The sequence below is a fragment of the Leopardus geoffroyi genome, chromosome D3 (genome assembly GCF_018350155.1).
Source record: "Leopardus geoffroyi isolate Oge1 chromosome D3, O.geoffroyi_Oge1_pat1.0, whole genome shotgun sequence".
NCBI lineage: Eukaryota > Metazoa > Chordata > Mammalia > Carnivora > Felidae > Leopardus > Leopardus geoffroyi.
In genome coordinates, this window is record NC_059339.1 from 5,228,109 (window position 1) to 5,245,792 (window position 17,684).

At 54.9% G+C, this 17,684-nt stretch overlaps 1 protein-coding gene across 4 annotated transcripts in view; it reads right to left on the reverse strand.

Annotated features, from left to right (window-relative positions):
- AACS (acetoacetyl-CoA synthetase) overlaps positions 1 to 10,063 on the reverse strand; it is a 55,856-nt gene extending 45,793 nt beyond the window's left edge. For 2 of the 4 annotated variants that reach the window (XM_045459108.1, XM_045459110.1), the window contains exons 1-3: positions 9,755 to 10,063; positions 3,263 to 3,366; positions 1,768 to 1,888 (exon numbers count right to left, since the gene is read on the reverse strand). In XM_045459108.1, the coding sequence (XP_045315064.1) occupies positions 1,768 to 1,888; positions 3,263 to 3,366; positions 9,755 to 9,887 (358 nt within the window). In that variant the 5' untranslated portion in view covers positions 9,888 to 10,063. The remainder of the gene's footprint in view (positions 1 to 1,767; positions 1,889 to 3,262; positions 3,367 to 9,754) is intronic. The other 2 variants (XM_045459107.1, XM_045459109.1) reach the window with 1 other exon arrangement.
- Between the last annotated feature and the right edge of the window lie 7,621 nt (positions 10,064 to 17,684).

A 17,684-nucleotide genomic window follows, 5' to 3' on the forward strand; every position in this document is an offset into this window, starting at 1 on the left:
CCAGGTGACTCTGAGCTGGTTACTTAATATTACGTGTCTCAATTTCTCCCCTAAAACATCATCACACGACCGTCCCCTCCCCTTCCCAGCGGTAAGAAAAAGTCAATAAAGGTCTTTTTTTTTTTTTTTTAAAGAGAGAGCACACAAGTGGGGGACGTGGGGGAGAGGGGGAGACAGAGAATCCCAAGCAGGCTCCACACTCAGCACGGAGCCCGCCGTGGGGCTCAATCCCACGTCCCTGGGTCATGACCTGGGCCAAAATCAAGAGTCAGACACTTAACCAACTGGGCCACCCAGGCGCCCCTCAACAGAAGTCTTAATGATGTTGGAAAGGTGCCAAGAGCGGCCACTGCAGAAGACAGTATGGAGGTTCCTCAGAAAATTAAACATAGGGGGCGCCCGTGTAGCTCGGTCGGTTAAGCATCCGACTCTTGATCGCGGCTCGGGTCATGATCTCACAGCTCATGGGTTCAAGCCCGGTACTGGGCTCTGCACCTGCCTGGGATTCTGTCTCTCCTTCCCTCTGTCCCTGTGTCTCCCACTTGTGCTCTCTCTCTCTTGCTCTCTCAAAATAAATAAATAAACATAAAAAATTTTAAAAAGCGGGGTTGGGGGGGCGCCTGTGTGGCTCAGTCAGTTGAGCGTCCGACTTCGGCTCAGGTCATGATCTCACGGTCCGTGAGTTCGAGCCCCACGTCGGGCTCTGTGCTGACAGCTCGGAGCCTGGAGAGTCTGCTTCAGATTCTGTGTCTTCCTCTCTCTGCCCCTCCCCCACTCACACTCTGTCTCTTTCACTCTTTCTCAAAAATAAATGAAGATAGGGGCGCCTGGGTGGCGCAGTCGGTTAAGCGTCCGACTTCAGCCAGGTCACGATCTCGCAGTCCGTGAGTTCGAGCCCCGCGTCGGGCTCTGGGCTGATGGCTCGGAGCCTGGAGCCTGTTTCCGATTCTGTGTCTCCCTCTCTCTCTGCCCCTCCCCCGTTCATGCTCTGTCTCTCTCTGTCCCAAAAATAAATAAACGTTGAAAAAAAAAAAATTAAAAAAAAATAAAAATAAATTAAAAAAAATAAATAAAATAAATGAAGATTTTAAAAAATGTTTTTTAATTAAAAAAAAAAAAAAGAAAGAAAATTAAACACCGAATCACCACATGATCCACTTATGGATGTATATCCAAGAGAATCCAAAGCGGGACCTCAGGGAGCTATTTGCACACCCATGTTCATTGTAGCCTTCCTCCCAACAGCCAGGACGTGGGAGCACCCCAAGGGCCCACTCACAGAGCAATGGACAAACAAAATGTGAGGCATCCCTACAAGGAAATATTATGCAGCCGTAAAGAAGAAGGAAATCCCATCACACCTGACTACCTGGCTGGACTTTGAGCTTAGGATTCTCTCTCGCTCTCTCTCTGCCCCTCCCCTGCTCTCTATCTCAAAACGAATAAATAAATCTGAATCCTTTTTTAAAAATGGTTAAGACGGTACACTTAATGTTATGCACTTTTTTACCACAATAAAAAAGGGAGGAGGAAAAAAGGTGCCAAGACACCGTCTGGAGACGTCTGTGAATGTTTCGGAGCGTCTCTGACCACGCGGCCCTCTGGGTGGGTGGCCCCGAGGGCACTAAAGGGGGAAAATCCTGGAAACCAATTTGACAGTCAACTTCGTATATTGAAAAAAAATAATAAAAATAAAAACGAAAATAAAATAGGTTAAAATAAGTAAATAAATAAAGGAGGAAAACCCAAGTCGCTGTCGGGACTCACTCGCAGCATAGAGGGCGACTTTGTCGTTCTCCTCATGGCGCAGGAGGTTTTCCGCATAGTTTAGCCGGCTGCCTCTGAACCACTCCGGGACGTCCGCGATCCCTTTTGAGGTGTCCACAACCTACAGGAGATGACGGCAAACACGCACGATGAGATCCACACGGGAATAAACAAAAGACACTCTGCTTCCCAGGAAGCCCGCTCACCTGGCCCAAAGCATCATCAAATCGTTTTGTAGACTGAACACCGAACAGGCCTACAGACTTGAAACTGAAAAGAGATCAGCGCCCTCCAGGTAATCGGGAAGAAGTTACACACCAAAGTTGCCAAGAGAGGTAATCTTAAGTGTCCTCACCACAAAGAGAAAGCAGGCGAGATGGTGGGCGTGTTAATTTCCACAATGGATCCCTACAGCAAATCATCACGCTAGATGCTTTAAATATATACAGTTTCATTGTTAATTATTCCTCAATAAAGTTTGAAAAAAAAGAGGGACAGTCGGGTTAAGCGTCCGACTTCGGCTCAGGTCATGGTCTCACGGCTTGTGAGTTTGAGCCCCGCGTCGGGCTCTGTGCTGACGGCTCGGAGCCTGGAGCCTGCTTCGGATTCTGCGTCTCCCTCTCTCTCTGCCCCTCCCCTGCTTGCACTCTGTCTCCCTCAAAAATAAATAAACATTAAAAAAAAATTTTTTTTAAGAAATTAATGCCAAAGGGAAAGCACCATCCCCAGTAACGTACTCTTTCAACAAATACTTATGAAGCACCTACTTTATGAGAGCCGCTGACAAAAAGGGAATAAGACAGATGTGGCACCTGCCGAATGTCCCAGGCTCTGACCAGACACACGGAAAACCAGGAGATGGCAATGGCATGCGCCTGCCCCTCCCACAATTTCCCCGACCCGGGTCCCTCACCTCCTTCCTCGAAGGGCTCGAACCTCGACTTTCCTCCCCAAGTGCCGACAGATGAATCTTTCAGGATGGTTCACCCCACCATCAAACCCAATAAATTAAACTTTGAGTAACAGGAGACTCCCTTTCCCCAGATAGTCACTGACTGACTGCATGAGGAGTCGTAAAGGTCCCTAAACTCCAGGCTTAAGAGACTGGCGGTTTCAAACACAACAGCGTAAATGGATTTAATAGCACCACTGAACTGGGCACTAAAATGGTGAAGGTGGTAAATTTTGTGGCGTGTATCTTACCACGATTAAAAATTTTTTAATAAAATGAAAATGAAACGATGTCCTGCCACGTAGGGTCGCCCGCGTTCCCAGGACGGGGCCTGGGGTCCACGCATCACGGAGTCTAGAATGCGTGCTCTCCGTGGAATCTGTGACCTCAACCCAACTTTCTGCCAACTCTCTAGAACAATGATTTTCTCCCCATTGGTGTGAGGCTTGGAAAGGAGATAGGACTCAGTGTCCCCAAAAACAAACACTTCATTTTGGACCCACAGCCGTAAGAAGACGATGTGTGTGCAAAGTCTCGACTCACCTCATCATACATGCGGGAGAAGATGATCCCACTGAATTTCCAGAACTTGGCCCAGAAGTCTGAATAGCATTCAACCGACCAGTGGTACAAGTCATCATAATTTTCTAAAAAGAAAAGAAAACAGCACATAGCTCAAGTAACGCTTCGAAAGCCTTAGCAGTTCAGTAAGGAGATGGCCACACCTAAGGAGTCACAGGTTTGTCAGAGGCATCTGATGGGAAACGGTCTGGGGGCGGTGGCGTATCCTAACTTTTACCAGAGCAAACCTACCACCGCTGGCCCCTAACACGAACAAAAGCATGAGGCAGTGACTTCATAACTTGACTGGCAGTGCCTAAGAACGTGGGCTCCGGAGCCAGAAGGCCTGACTTCAACTCCCGCCTTGGCCACGTACTAGCCGTGCGACCCTGTGGAAGCTGCGTAAGCACGCCGTATCTCGGTCTCCCCATCTGTCAAGTGAAGATGGTTCACGGCACCCCCTCTTCGTGGGGCTGTTGGGAGAACTCAAACGAACACAGGCACGCGATGCTAGAACGGGGCCTTGGACGTAGGCGGGGCTACGTTAAGCCCGCTATTATACCACACGAAATGACGAAAGCCCCATCTGACAGATTTGAGGTCCCAGAAATGCAACCAGAAGCTCGGTGATGACCTCACATGCGGGTAACAGTGTTGGGGGTGGGGGGAGGTGACTCAGACTTTGGAACAGGCAAAGTGTGCGCGTCTTAAAAGAGACTCCGTACGTGAGTAGATACATCCCCCTCTCTCTTTTCTACGCAAACGGAAGCAGGTTCTTCACACCAGGTTCTGATCCTGAGACCCTGGGCAAGTCCCTTGCCCTCACTGGGCGTTTTCAATCTCCACGTATTCCCAGCAGGCTACACGTTCCCATGCTGGTGCTCCTGGGACAGACTGGCAGAAAGGTGCCCAGCAGGTGTCAGGAAGAGGAAAACGGGGCATAAGGCAATGGCCGGGCTGAATTCTCTCAGTGCCATCAAGGCCTAACGGTCTTCACTGCTCCCAGTCCTGGGGGGCACGGAGGGGGGGACACAATGATCCCTGCCCGTCGGCAATGCCCCTTCCCACTGAGGCGTCCAGAACTGTCCTCAGGCACGCAGGACTCTGGAGCGGGAGGAAGAGACGTGTCTGAGAGCAGGGCAGGCTGCAGGAGGCGGGGGCGGCCCTGGCAGCAAGGGCAGGCTGGGGACGCCGGGGGGAAGCCCAGAGCCGAGGTGAAGAACAGGAAGTGAGTGGTACAGCAGAGAAGGATCCCCCGGATGAGGAGGGGAGAGTCAGCACAGAGGCCACACAGCAAGCAGGGAACAGGGGCTTTAGAGCAGTTCGGGTTCGTGGCAGTGAGGCTCCCCCCCCGCCCCGCCCCCTGCCTCCAAGCCCCAGGAGGCCTGCCCTCCAGTCCCACCCCATCGACTCAAGCCGGGGGCCACAGACCAGGTCAACCAGGCATGTGGGGGGAAAAGCACCAGGGATGGCGTGTCTGGAACTCTGGGGCCGGCCCTGACTCTGGAGACCATGCCTGGGGACCTGAGGTAGGCCACTGTGCCTCTCTGGACTCAGTGTCCTTATAGGTCACCTGGAAATTGCCTGGAGAAGAGCACGGATCCTCCCGTGACAGTGGGGAGTTGACCCAGCGCTCCGGGCTGGGCTGGATGGCTGCGTTCGAGTCTCGGCCCTGCCACTTACTGCACAGGGACCCCGGGCAAGCTGTGCCACCTCTCTGAGCCTCGGCATTCTCACCTGCAAAATGGGGATAACAACAATGACCCCGAGGACCAACAGAGCCTGGCTTCAAGACACAGGCTCCGGAGCTCGACAATCCGGGCCCGGGTCCTGCCGCTTTCCATGTGAGCTCAGACAAGTAAACAACCCTCTCTGGGCCTCAGCGTCTCCTCCATAAGTCGTCCTCCGTGACTTGTCACGGTCGGTGCGAAGACCGAACGAGGCAAAACACACAAAGCACTGAGAGACCACAGCTTGGCAGAGGGAAAGGACCTGGTGCGTCAGCCATCGTCGTCCCTGCCTGTCACCTCGCAGGAGCAGGACACGCGCCAGGCTACCCGGCAGCATGGGACGGGCTAGGACGTCGGGACAGGGCCATGCCAGCACAGGGACGCATTCGTGAGTAGGAGACGCCGGGCTCGCGGGCCAGGAGGAGGGCAGCGCGGGCCCAGGGCGGTTCTGGCAGAGGGAGCCCCCGCCTGCCCACAGCGGGGAAGCTGGGCTAGTCCGCGGGGCCCCCGGTTCCGTTTCCTCCCAGGCCTTTCTGTTCGATGTCACGCCAGCCCTCACCAGTGGCCGAGGCTCCCAGCTCCGAGAGCTCCCCCAGGCCGACACAAGAGACGGACGGAGGCCCGACCCCGGGGCCTGCACCGAAAGCGAGCCCGTCGGAAAGCGAGGCTCTGGCAGCATCCGGAGGGAGGAAGATGCCACCCACCTGCCGACGCGGGGGACGCGTGGTCTCGACGGCGCCTTAACGTGACGAGGGCCCCAGAGGACAGCAGGGGGACGTGTGCCTCTGGGGGGGAGCTCGTCCACGTGGACGACCCAGCCAAGTCCTGAGGGACGAGTCGTCAACCGGGACGGGCCCTGTGGCTTCTACCCACGCCCCGCTCGCAGCCTGCGCTCCCAAGGCCCAGATCACCTACCACAGGCACGTCTGGTTCAGTCTGCACGACGTTCACAAAGAGCCCGAACTAGCTGCCAACGTACTAAACTCCCAGTTTTCAAACGAAATGCGGGGTTTCCGCCTTCTCCTGAGAAACGAGAACGGCCGGCTGTGGCCAGCCAGGGGCTCCCGCCTCCGGCACTCACATCCCCATGCTGTCCCCGCCCCACGCGGGGCAGGGGCCTGTGTCACCAACAGGATGTTATGCAAATGACCAAGGGTGACTTCTGAGACTGGGTCCTAACAGCCACTGCAGCTCCTGCCTGGCTCTCCTGGGGCCCTAACCTAAGGCACCGTCACGCCACATAGCGACAAGCAGCTACAGAGCCCGGTGACAGCTGTCCCCCCCCCACCCCCACCCCCCGCCCTCACCCACACGCGAGAAGCAACGTCACCTGGCAGACGGTCACGACTCTGGAAACAGACAACAGGCCCGCCACTCACGGCTGCAGCATCCCGACCAAGACCTGTGTTTGCCCACCCGGGAAATGGGTACCAGCACCCGCCGGGCCAGGGCTCCACGGGTTAGGTCAGGGGATGCACGCCCACTGAGAGCCGACTACCACCCTTCCCTGCGTAGGCATCGGCTCTGAAAGCCACCCCCTCTTCCCGTCCACCCAGGAGAACTCGGACCAGCCTGCGCCTCCGAGTCTCCGCTCACGATCGATCGGACAGCCCAGCACACAGGGAACCGCTCGGGAGCCGACAGCGGGCTGTCCCTACTCTGACGCTCCCTTGGCACGCCGGTTCTGCACGAGCTCTCTCCCCCAGCCGCCCGTGAGCGGTTTGAGAGCCGGGACCAAGCCTTCCATTTGCGGGCAAAGGCCATCCCAGCCGCCCGAAGGCTGCCGTGATTTGCGGCTTGCGGCACACAGAAAGGCACGCGGCACGGTCCACCCAAGGAGCGCGCACTTGAAAGCGGGTGTCGCTCCCCTGGTTACGGAGGGCCGGTACCCACGGCGTGTCTCCTGGGGTCTCTCACACGCACACATGCTGGGCTGTAGCCATAGGCTGTCCACAGGACGTCTACAACTGCCCCCCCCCCCCCGCCCCAAGGTCCACGCGGATGTGTGCAGAGTCCTCAGGTGAGGTCGGCTGGGAGCAGTCACAGGAACCAACCGACCCGCGGCCCTGGGAGTCGGAAAGAATACGGGACCCCGCCAAGGCCCCGCCCAACCTCACGCCAGCCCTGGGCTGGGCTCGTGGAGAGGCAGCCAGGCTGGAGAAGGCCCAGCCTGGCCGCCCTCCCGCCCATCCCTCCTCGGGGACTGAGCACAGCTGCAGCCACCCGTGAGGATGTGTCCCTTGCTCTCCCTGCACACGTGGGCACAGCACTCTGCTCAACACCGCGTGCCAGCTACACACAAAACGCTGGGGGCGCAGAAGATACAAACTCAAGACTATAGTCTTTAAAGCGATTAGAACGCTCACAAGTTAATGAAAAAGTGAGGCAGGACGAAAGTCCAAATTACACGCGCCTGGAGAGCGGAGGAGGAGAAAATATTCCATGACAGTAATCAAAAAGGAGGAAACATCTGCAATGAATCTTAAAGCCCAGAAGTCCAGGGCCAGGCCTCTGGAAGGGCGAGAAGAGCAGGCTGGCTTAGCCATCAGGAGCAGAAGAGGACAAAAAGACAGACGTCACGCTCTAAACCACCCCCAGGGGCGCCTGGGTGGCGCAGTCGGTTAAGCATCCGACTTCAGCCAGGTCACGATCTCGCGGTCCGTGAGTTCGAGCCCCGCGTCGGGCTCTGGGCTGATGGCTCAGAGCCTGGAGCCTGTTTCCGATTCTGTGTCTCCCTCTCTCTCTGCCCCTCCCCCGTTCATGCTCTGTCTCTCTCTGTCCCAAAAATAAATAAACGTTGAAAAAAAAAAAATTAAAAAAAAAATAAAAAAATAAAAAAATAAACCACCCCCAGACCAAGAGAGGAACCCCACCGGGGCCAGCTCATTGCCATCACGTGGGGATACAGGCCCAGCAACACAGGCCTTTAGGTTTTCAAAAGAAGATGGAAATTTCGCTTTTCCTGTGTGTCTCCCAGTGTGTGAGCCGCCCAAGTGAAGTCCTAAGTCCACAGCGCCAATCTGGCCCCGGGCACCCCCTCCCCTCCCCCCCCCCCCCCCCCCAGCCCTGAGCAGGCCAACTGGGAGCTGCCAGTGCCCGGTAGTGTTTACACAGCAACTCGCAGGCCAGGTGCAAGTGACCGCTGGGCCGGATCACCTCCTGTCACCCTCGCACCACCACCCACTGACGCCGGCCCTCTCATCGTGCCCATTCTACAGAAGGGGAAAGTCTGCAAAGAGGCTTGGGAAGATCAGGTGACTTTCTCCTAATCACGCAGCCGGTAAATGGTGGAGCCAGTTCAGAATCCGGGTCGTCAGGTTAGATGGGTCTCACCCACGCACAACCCGTGTGCGGCCGGTTTCCTAGAGTGGCAGGGCTGGCTCGCCACGGGAGAGGTCGTTACTGCTGGCAGAGGAGACGCAGACGGGATCGAGGCGAGAACGAGAACGATGTCCCACCCCCAGCTCTTTGGAGCCTCGTCTGCTGGCCCCCAGCCCGACACACGGTCACTTACCAACTACGCCCTGCAAGGCCCCGGAGGAATAAGCCACATCTGCCTCCAAGGTGCTCCCTGTCTAGTGTGCAGGAGAGAGGGGCGCGACAGGGCTGGGTGTGCCAAGGACGGGGGCTCAGCGGAAGCTATGACACCCATCGCGCTGTGGGGGACGCGAAGCTGCCAGGTGGCCCTGTGTGCGATTCCATGGTCAACAAGGGGCCGTGGTGAACTCGCAGCCAAGGAGCGAAAAGTCAGACCTGTGCTCCGGGAAAGCAAGCAGGGTGCACCTAACGGAGGAGGGAGGAAAAGCAGGAAGCAGGAAACCCAGCCAACGTTCAGGGCAGAGGAAACAAGGGCCCCAGGAAAAGGGGGGCACGTAAGGAGGCAGCGACTCCCCTAGGCAGAGCAGGTCTCCGTTTCTGTGACAAGGACTGAGAACACGGATCTGATGCCACCAGCAAAAACACAGGAGCCTCAGAAGTCAGCTGAGCTGCAGGGAGGCCCAGGCCAGAGTGCTTCTGACCCAGGAAAAGGGCCTGGTGTGCCCAGCCCAAACCCAGCCAGGTGGTTTCTGAGAACTGGGGTGGTGCCTGGATGGCAGGCCTGGGACTGGGTTCTGCCGCGGCCTGGCAATGCCAACAGGAGGACAAGGAGTCCTGCCCTAACCCCAAAGGTTCCTACCTGACCATATTTCTCCCAGGAGCCTGAATGCCAGCCACACTGGCCCTTTAGTAAGGGGGGATGGGGGGGGGGGTTAGGACGAGACAGCAGGTGCTACTGGTGAGTGACCCCCACACACCCAGGAGAGGAGAAGAACCACAAGTCAGAAAGACCCTACATCTTACTTCTGGAAGGAAGCCCCCCCACCCCCCCACCCCCCGCCGGGCCAGAGTGCAAGACCCCAGGGAACGCCTGGCCTAACAAGGGATCTCTCAGTGCCCCCAGGTTCCAAGGCCGGGGGGCTGGGGGACCCTCCCAGGGACGCAGATGCCACAGTCAGGAGTCCCACCACCACCCCCCCTGAAAGGGGGCCCCCACTTCCAGGGGCTCCTCCAAGCCCCCCAAGAAGGAGACTGGAAATCAGGAGGCCACTCCAACAGCTAGGGGGGCCCTGCCAGCAACCGGGAAAAGGGGGCGCCCCGGTCCCCAGGAGCGGGCCCCTCTCGGAGGGGGAGCCGGGTTTCTGGAGGGCCCTGGCCCCGGGGACGGGGTGGCCGGGGAGCCCCCGGGCCGCGCGCCCGCACTCACCCAGCGCCAGGCCGCAGGCAGCGCCCACGGCCGCCCGGAAGCGGTCCATCTGCGTGTTCTTCTTGCCGTCAGGCTCCCACATCACCTGGCACTCCAGGATCTCCTCCCCGCCGGCTCGCGGCTGCTTGGACATGGCTGCGGCGGGGGCTGCGCGGGGACGGGCACGGGGACGCGGAGCGGCACTGGGACCGGGCCGGGAGTCTGCAGGCGCGGCAGCGGGGCCGAGGGCAGCTGCCGGGCGGCGGCGAGCACGGCGAGCGCGGCGCTACTGAGCGCGGCGGCGGCCGCCGCCTGCGGGATCCCCGGCCGGCCCCGCCCCCCGGAGGGCCCGCCCCTCTCCGGCCACGCCCCCCCGCGTGTAACCCTCCGCGGGCGCCGAGCCTCGCAAAGGAGTACTCGCCGCCACGCCCAGCGGCCTCCGGGTCTCGAACCCGCGGGTGCTGTGGATGGGGCCGCGCTGGCGCGTTGCCCCCGGGCTCCTAGTTCTCACCTGCGGCGGGAAGGGTTTAAAGCCGCGCGGGAGGGCACCAGGCACGGAGCGGGGCTTTGCGGTTACAGCAGCGAATGGAGCAAAGTTCCTGCCCTGTGTCAACAGAAGGGGGGGGGGGGAATATATCACATTACGTCATACATAACATACTGTATACGGTAGAACACATAGTGTACCGATGAGTGTCATCTGGATGATAAGTATACGGTTATTCGTATAATACAAAGTATCAAGTACTATGGAAAGAAACAAAGCAGGGAAGGCTAGAGAGCACTGGTGGAGTGTTTCTATTTCAATGGGGTTGTCAGGGGGTCCCTGGGTGGCTCAGTAGGTTGAGCATCGGACTCTTGGTTCCGCTCAGGTCATGATCTGGCGGTTTCATGGGTTCGAGTCCCTCGTGGGGCTCTGCGCTGGCAGCGTGGAGCCTGCTTGGGATTCTCTCCGTCTCCCTCTCTGCCTCTGCCCCTCCCCGAATCACGCTCTCTGTCTCCAAGTAAACAAATAAATAAATAGGGTTGTCAGGGAAGGTCCCCTTGAAAAGGTGACCACTACCGTTGACTTGAAGCAGGTGACGGGAGTAATGAGCTATTCAGTCTGGGGGGGGGGGGAGTTTCCAGGCAGCGATGACAGCACGTGCTAAGGCCCTGAGGTAGGACTGCCGGGTGGGGTTAGAGAGCTACTCAAGTGCCCGGTGTTTTTCTTTGACTTGAGAGATCTGGGGTAGGAGACAAAGTCAATGGAGAGGGGCAGCACAGGTGGCTCCTGGGGACCACTGAGGCCTGGGTTTTCCACGGGCGAGACGAGGCCGCTGAGAAGAGGGACATGTTGACCGGAACTGTAAGAGGAAGGCCTCTGGCTGCTGAGCTGAGACTAGTCTTCAGGGAGCAAGTAGGTAGGCAGGAAACCAGTTAGGATGATGCTGAAACGGATGATGGTGACTGAGCCAGGTGGCAGGTGTGGAAATGGGAGAGACAGATGGGACCTGGGACATATTTTGAAGGTTTATTTCTTGGACTCCTTCCTGTATGCTGGTTAACACGGTGCGAGGGACTTCACCATACGCCTTGTAATTTATTCTCGCAGCAGCCCAGTCAGCCTCCCCCGGGCACAATTTTTTTGCAGTGTTGCAGTTTGATGAAGCAGCCCGCCACTAAATCATAAACAGCTTGCATCTCTCAAGCACCGCAAAGAAACATAGGTTCTAATTTAAAACAGGGTGCGCGGGGGCGCCTGGGTGGCGCGGTCGGTTAAGCGTCGGCTTTGGCCCAGGTCATGATCTCGCAGTTCGTGATTTTAAGCCGGCATATCAGGTTCTGTGCTGTCAGCATGGAGCCTGCTTCAGACCCTCTGTCCCACCCCCTCGGCCCCTCCCGCCCTCCCTCTCTCTCTCTCTCTCTCAAAAATAAACATTTAATAATAATAATAATAATAATAATAATAATAAAACAGGATGCTCGCTATATAAACATGACTTCCAGACTAGCCACCTCCCCTGGCCTCCACGTTGTAGGGCCAGCTCTGGCTCTTTGCATTATCCCCTTTGTGAAGGCGTGAGTTCATCTTGACCCCGAAGGAGGTTAATCTTTGAAGGATTCATATAATTCATGTTGGTTTCCTTTGACGCTGGAATGCAAATCCCACAGAAGCAAAATCTTTGTTTCACTGGTTCCCCGGGGTTCCTAGGGGCCCCGGAGCCTGACCCATAGTAGTGGCTCAAGAAACAGTCATTCAGAAATGCCAGGTGTGTGCCGTGGGCTAGGCAAGAGGGTTCTGCTCTGGAAGACCTCCCTCACCTTCATGGGGCAGGCAAATCGGAGTTTGACCAGGGGACTGGCCAATTCTCGCGGAGCAGGCAGACGGCTGGATTTCTACACCTGACAGCTGCCTGATTCATCCTTTCCTTTTTTTTTTTTTTTTTTTTTTAATTAGAGAGAGAGAGAGAGAGCAGGAGAGGGGCAGAGAGATGGACACAGAATCCAAAGCAGGCTCCAGGCTCCGAGCTGTCTGCACAGAGCCCGACGCGGGGCTCGAACTCACGAGCAGTGAGATCATGACCTGAGCCCAAGTCGGACGCTCAACCGACTGAGCTCCCCCCGCCCAGGCTCCCCAACCACTTGATTCATTCTTAATCCCTTCAGCCTGGCCCACCCAACCAGACACAGCACCTGTAGGGGAACCTGAGAAAGAGGTAAAGTGCAGCCAGAATGACCGGTGTCTTGTTGTCACCCCTTTGTCATTCTTCCAGACATACGAACATCGGGAGGTACCTTGTCGGGCCTCACCTTGCTGTGCCTTATCCCTCTGGACAAAATCAGAGAGGGGGACAAAGAAGAGGTTCAAGAAAGTTCTTCCCACTTAAAATGGGCACATTGCTAGAAGGACGCTTCTTGACCAAGGACCTTAAACTGTCTGTGGTCTGTGTGTAACCTTCCCCACGTCCCCTTGTACCTTTGCTTATTTTGGATTCAAGGATCTAGATTGGTACTGCGCACACACCACACTTCCGATCTGTGCTTCCCCATCCTATTCTATAGGTGCTTCAAAGCTTTGTAACGGAATCCAGAAACCTACCAGGCCAGATGCATCAGAGGGCTGACCTCCCCACCACATATTTCGAATCCACGACCCTGCCGCTCCCTCACGTACAAGCCCCTCGGAGTTCCTGTTGATTTCTCCCACACTGCTGTGCAGTAAGTTAGGCTTTCCATCTTTCAAAACTGTCACTGTTATAAGATGACCCTTAACTAACATAGGAAATTATGAAAACACACCGAGCCCTCTGGAATATGTTGAAAGCAGCTTCAAGGGAAAAAGCGTGGGTATTCGGAACTAGCGAAGAGTTTTCCCAAGAAGGCCCTAAATTGATGGTCTGGAAGAGGAGTCCCCACAGCTGGGGTACAAGTCAGGCTTCTCCGAAAAGTCCACGCGCTTTTGACGCTACGGATCTCACTTTTCTCCTCTCTTCTCAAAGCATATTTCTTTGTACACACAGAATGCCATGAGAAGGTGCAGCTGGTAAAGAGCCCAAAAGGTCCGTCCTCAGAGAGACAGCTGGGCAATAACGTGACACGGACCCAGACAGCTACCCACCTACCGGGAATGTCACAAAATCCAACTCCCGAGTCTCTCCTGGGAGGATTGTGCCCAAGCCAAGGGGTTGAATCCTGACCTAAGCTGACGTTAGAAAGTGTCATCATGGGCACGAGGCACCTGGGTGGCTCGGACGGTGGAGGGCCCGACTTCGGCTCAGGTCACGATCTCGCAGTTCGTCAGATCGACCTGTGGGGCTCTGCGCTGACGTCCATCGAGGAGCCTGCTTGGCCTTCGCTCTTCCTCCCTTTCTCTCTACCCCTCCCCCACACGCACGCAGCACACATTCTCTCTCTCTCTCTCTCAAAATTAATAAACAAAAATAATTAAAAAAAACACATCTAGGGGCGCCTGGGTGGCGCAGTCGGTTAAGCGTCCGACTTCAGCCAGGTCACGATCTCGCGGTCCGTGAGTTCGAGCCCCGCGTCGGGCTCTGGGCTGATGGCTCAGAGCCTGGAGCCTGTTTCCGATTCTGTGTCTCCCTCTCTCTCTGCCCCTCCCCCGTTCATGCTCTGTCTCTCTCTGTCTCAAAAATAAATAAATGTTGAAAAAAAAAATTAAAAAAAAAAAAAACACATCTAAAAGTAAAAAGTTAATCAGTGCCGACAAATTTCACTGCTTTGATTATTCTACAATCAGTACCTTTCAACCCAACCCAAACTTCACCCTCAGGAGACCAGCCTAAGCCAGAGAAAGAGGGAAGGATGGTGTTTACTCGCTGAAGGAGGTTTTGCCATCGCGTTACTGTTTATTCCCCAGGGCAAGACACCACGGTAGGAACTGGGATGAGTTCATGGTAAGCATCTGTCACCTAAACCACAAGTGGGTTTAGGGAGATTACGATAACGGATACTTTATCTGAGTAAGTATGAGGTTGAATATCCGTCAGTTTCTTGTACATAAGAAGCTGTCCACCGCCCCTGGTAAATGTCTACCCCCAGGCATCAGTGTGCCCACACGTCTAAGCCAATCCCAGAGCTCCTTCTGCTCCTTTGCCGGATTGGCTCACGGGTAGGCATATGACCGGCTTCCAGTGAGACCAAAGGGGCATATATGGGGGGGTGGGGGTGCCCTCCCACCCAGTTTCCTGGGGAGGAGCGAGGTCCCTCTGCAGGGGGCTGCGACAGGTGTTTCACAACCCCAAGAAACAGGGCCAGGGTGCAAGAAAACCCGCTAACAGAGGACAGCAGAGAGAAAGGGGGAAAGCCAAGTTCTCTCTCTGAGCTGCAGGGCAAGCCCGTGGCTAGCCCTGGGCGTCTGGCTGAATAATAGTAACTGTCCTCACGGATTAATCCCCCCCAGGGAGTGGAGTCATCCTAGCTTGCTGCCAGAAGCATTCTACCTTAACGATCGCCAAAAGTCACTCCCCTTGCCCTCTCCCCCCGGAGAGGTTCCTGCTCACTTTGGTACATTCAGTACCCACGTGGGATGGCCTAGAACGCCTGACGCAAAGATGGGCAGCCATCAATAACAACTAGGATGGGTCGGATCCCCAAGTTAGTATCCCTCTATCACAACCTGAAGATGTCCCACCTTAGGAAAACAAAAGTGAAGCATCCAACCCAGGGCCGATCTTTGGGAGGAACCTTCGAGAGACAGGATATAGCAAGTGCAAAGGCCCTGAGGCACGTTTGGCACAAATGGGAATGACTAATACAGGACCTTGGGAGTCCGCAGGGTGAGAACTATGGGCTTTATTTAAAGTGTGATTAGAAGCCTTTTGGAAAGTTTTGAGTAGGAGGGTGATATGACATATATTTTGAAAGCATTATTCCAGCTGCTGTGTGGTAATAGAGTGAGTGGGGCTGAGTTTGGAGTGGGATAGAGGGAAATATTGCAAAGGTTCACATGGGATATCATGGTGGCTTAACTAGGGTGGAAGCGTGGGGGATAATGAGAAGGGGAGATATATATATTGAGAGAAAGAGAGAGAGAGAGGTGTTAATATACCTGTTTATGAATATAAGCTTAGATAGAGATACATTTTTTTAAGAAGGGGGAGAAGCAGAGAGAGAGAATGTTAAGCAGACTCTACACTCAGCACGGAGCCCAACCTGAGGCTCGATCCCACAACCGAGATCATGACCTGAGCCAGAATCAAAAGTTGGGTGCTTAACTGACTGCACCACCCAGGCACCCTGAGATACATCTTTAAATATTTATCGATACATCTTTAAATATTTATCGATACATAGAGATACTTTGGAAGACAGACCAAGAGCCTAGGGTGCTGGATTAGACATCAGGTGGCAGGGCGTGGGGGCCAGACGATTTGAGAACAACTTCTCGCATAGAATTAACTTTCCCCAAGTCATGGCCAAAGGAGTGAGGTGTAGGACTTGATGGAGAGAAGGCCAGAAGGGACCAGAAGCTGACCTATTTCCATCGCCTGCAGCCCCTAGCATAGCCTCTCCCAGGCTGGTCCAGGAGAAAAGTGAAGGGGGAGTCCAAACGGAGACTCAGCCGAGTTCCTTGGGTTCATCAGGCAAAGGGTTGTTAGAGGATTTATTTTTCTGGCGTCCGTCGTGAGGTTGCCTCAAACATCCCCCTCCACCCACAGGGCTGTGGAAATCGGACGGATGCCAGCTACCAAGGGCCAAATGTGCCTGAAGTGATGTCCCAAAGTTCAACCTCTCCGCCTCCTCTCCAGCCACAGGAGAAAGCAGAGGGGGGAAAGGTGGCCACAACCCAAGAAAAGGGATACACAGGCGGTGGGACAGTCACCCAGTGAATACTACGCAGCAGTGAAAAGGCATGATCTACAGAAACGCCCGCACAGTGAACCTCGAAACATGACGTTGAGCAAAAAGATCAAGGCTGAGAAGCGTACAGACTTTTACAGGAAGGGAAAAAGCAGCAAAACCCAAAACGTCTGGCTGAGGAACACATACCTGTTAGAGAAACATAAGGAAAGGCAAAGAAAGGCTGTACAACATTCAGGGCACTGGTTTCTTCCAAGAGAAGAAGATGAATTTAGGGAGAGGCTCCCAAGACACTGGGTCATAGGAACACGGTGCACACTTAGTATTCTTTAAACTGCACACACACACTATATTCAGTCTTCTTGTACGCTCATACTTGTCCCAATTAAAAGCAAAATAGGGCTACCACACGCTGCCCGAGTTTGCAACAAAAGCCGGGACACTGCAAAAAAAAAAAAAAAGGTAAAATAGGGGTGCCTGGGTGGCCCAGTTAGTTAAGCCCCCGACTTCAGCTCAGGTCACGGTCTCACGGTTTGTGAGTTCGAGCCCCGATTGACCCACAAAGAGCATCATTCTCGAAGACGTTGTTCAGGAGGAAAAGCAAGTTGGAGAATAGTATCTATAGCTGTAGAACAATACATAGAAAATACCACTTGTGTTAAAAAAAATTCTTCTTTGGCATACTTAATAATATATATTTTCTACCCATTAATGTACATGTAGGGAAAGAACTGGAAAGATATTGTAGGGGGTTGAGTGATGCCCTCCCTCCCCCGCTCCCCACAAGGTCCACCCGAAACCTGTAAACATGACCTTATTTGGGAAAAGCACCGTTGCAGATGTCATTAAGGCAAAGATCTCGAGATGAGATCATTCTAGATTACCCTCATAGCCCCCCAATCTAACGACAAGTGTCTTTATAACAAACACACAGAGGAGACACGAGGGAGGAGGTCATGTGACAATGGAGGGAGACTGGAGGGACCCAGCCACAAGCCAAGGAATGCTAGCAGCCCCAGGAGCCGGACAAGCCAAGGAGGACGTCTTCCCTGGAGACTTCAGAGGGAGCACAGCCCTGCCCACAGCTTCCAGAACTGCGCGAGAAGAAGTGTTTGTGGGTTCAAGTCAGCTACCAGGTTTGTAGTAATTTATTAGGGCAGCCCCAGGAGACTGATACAGACGTTCATTACCCTACAAACAGTGGTTACCTCCCTGTGGTCCTGCCTGTCGTGTCTCCATTTTTCTGTAAGGGGGATGACTTCCTGGCAGTGTTAACACTTCGTAGCTTTGGGGGCACGGGGCTGGCTCAGTTGGCGGAACTGGCAACTCTTGATCTCAGGGTCGTGAGTTCTAAGCCCCATGTTGGGCGTAGAGTTTACTCAAAAGCTCTGCCTTTGGGGCGCCTGGGGGGCTCAGTCTGTTAAGCGTTTGACTCTTGATTTCAGCTCAGGTCATGATCTCATCCTTGGGGAGTTCGAGCCCCACAAGGGGCTCTGCACTGACAGCGCGGAACCTGCTTGGGATTCTCTCTTTCTCCCTCTCTCTGCCCCTCCTCTGCTCGAGCTCTTTCTCTCTCTCTCTCTCTTTTTTTTTTTTTGAGAAAGAGAGAAAGAGCACGAGCAGAGGAGGGGCAGAAAGAGAGAGAGGG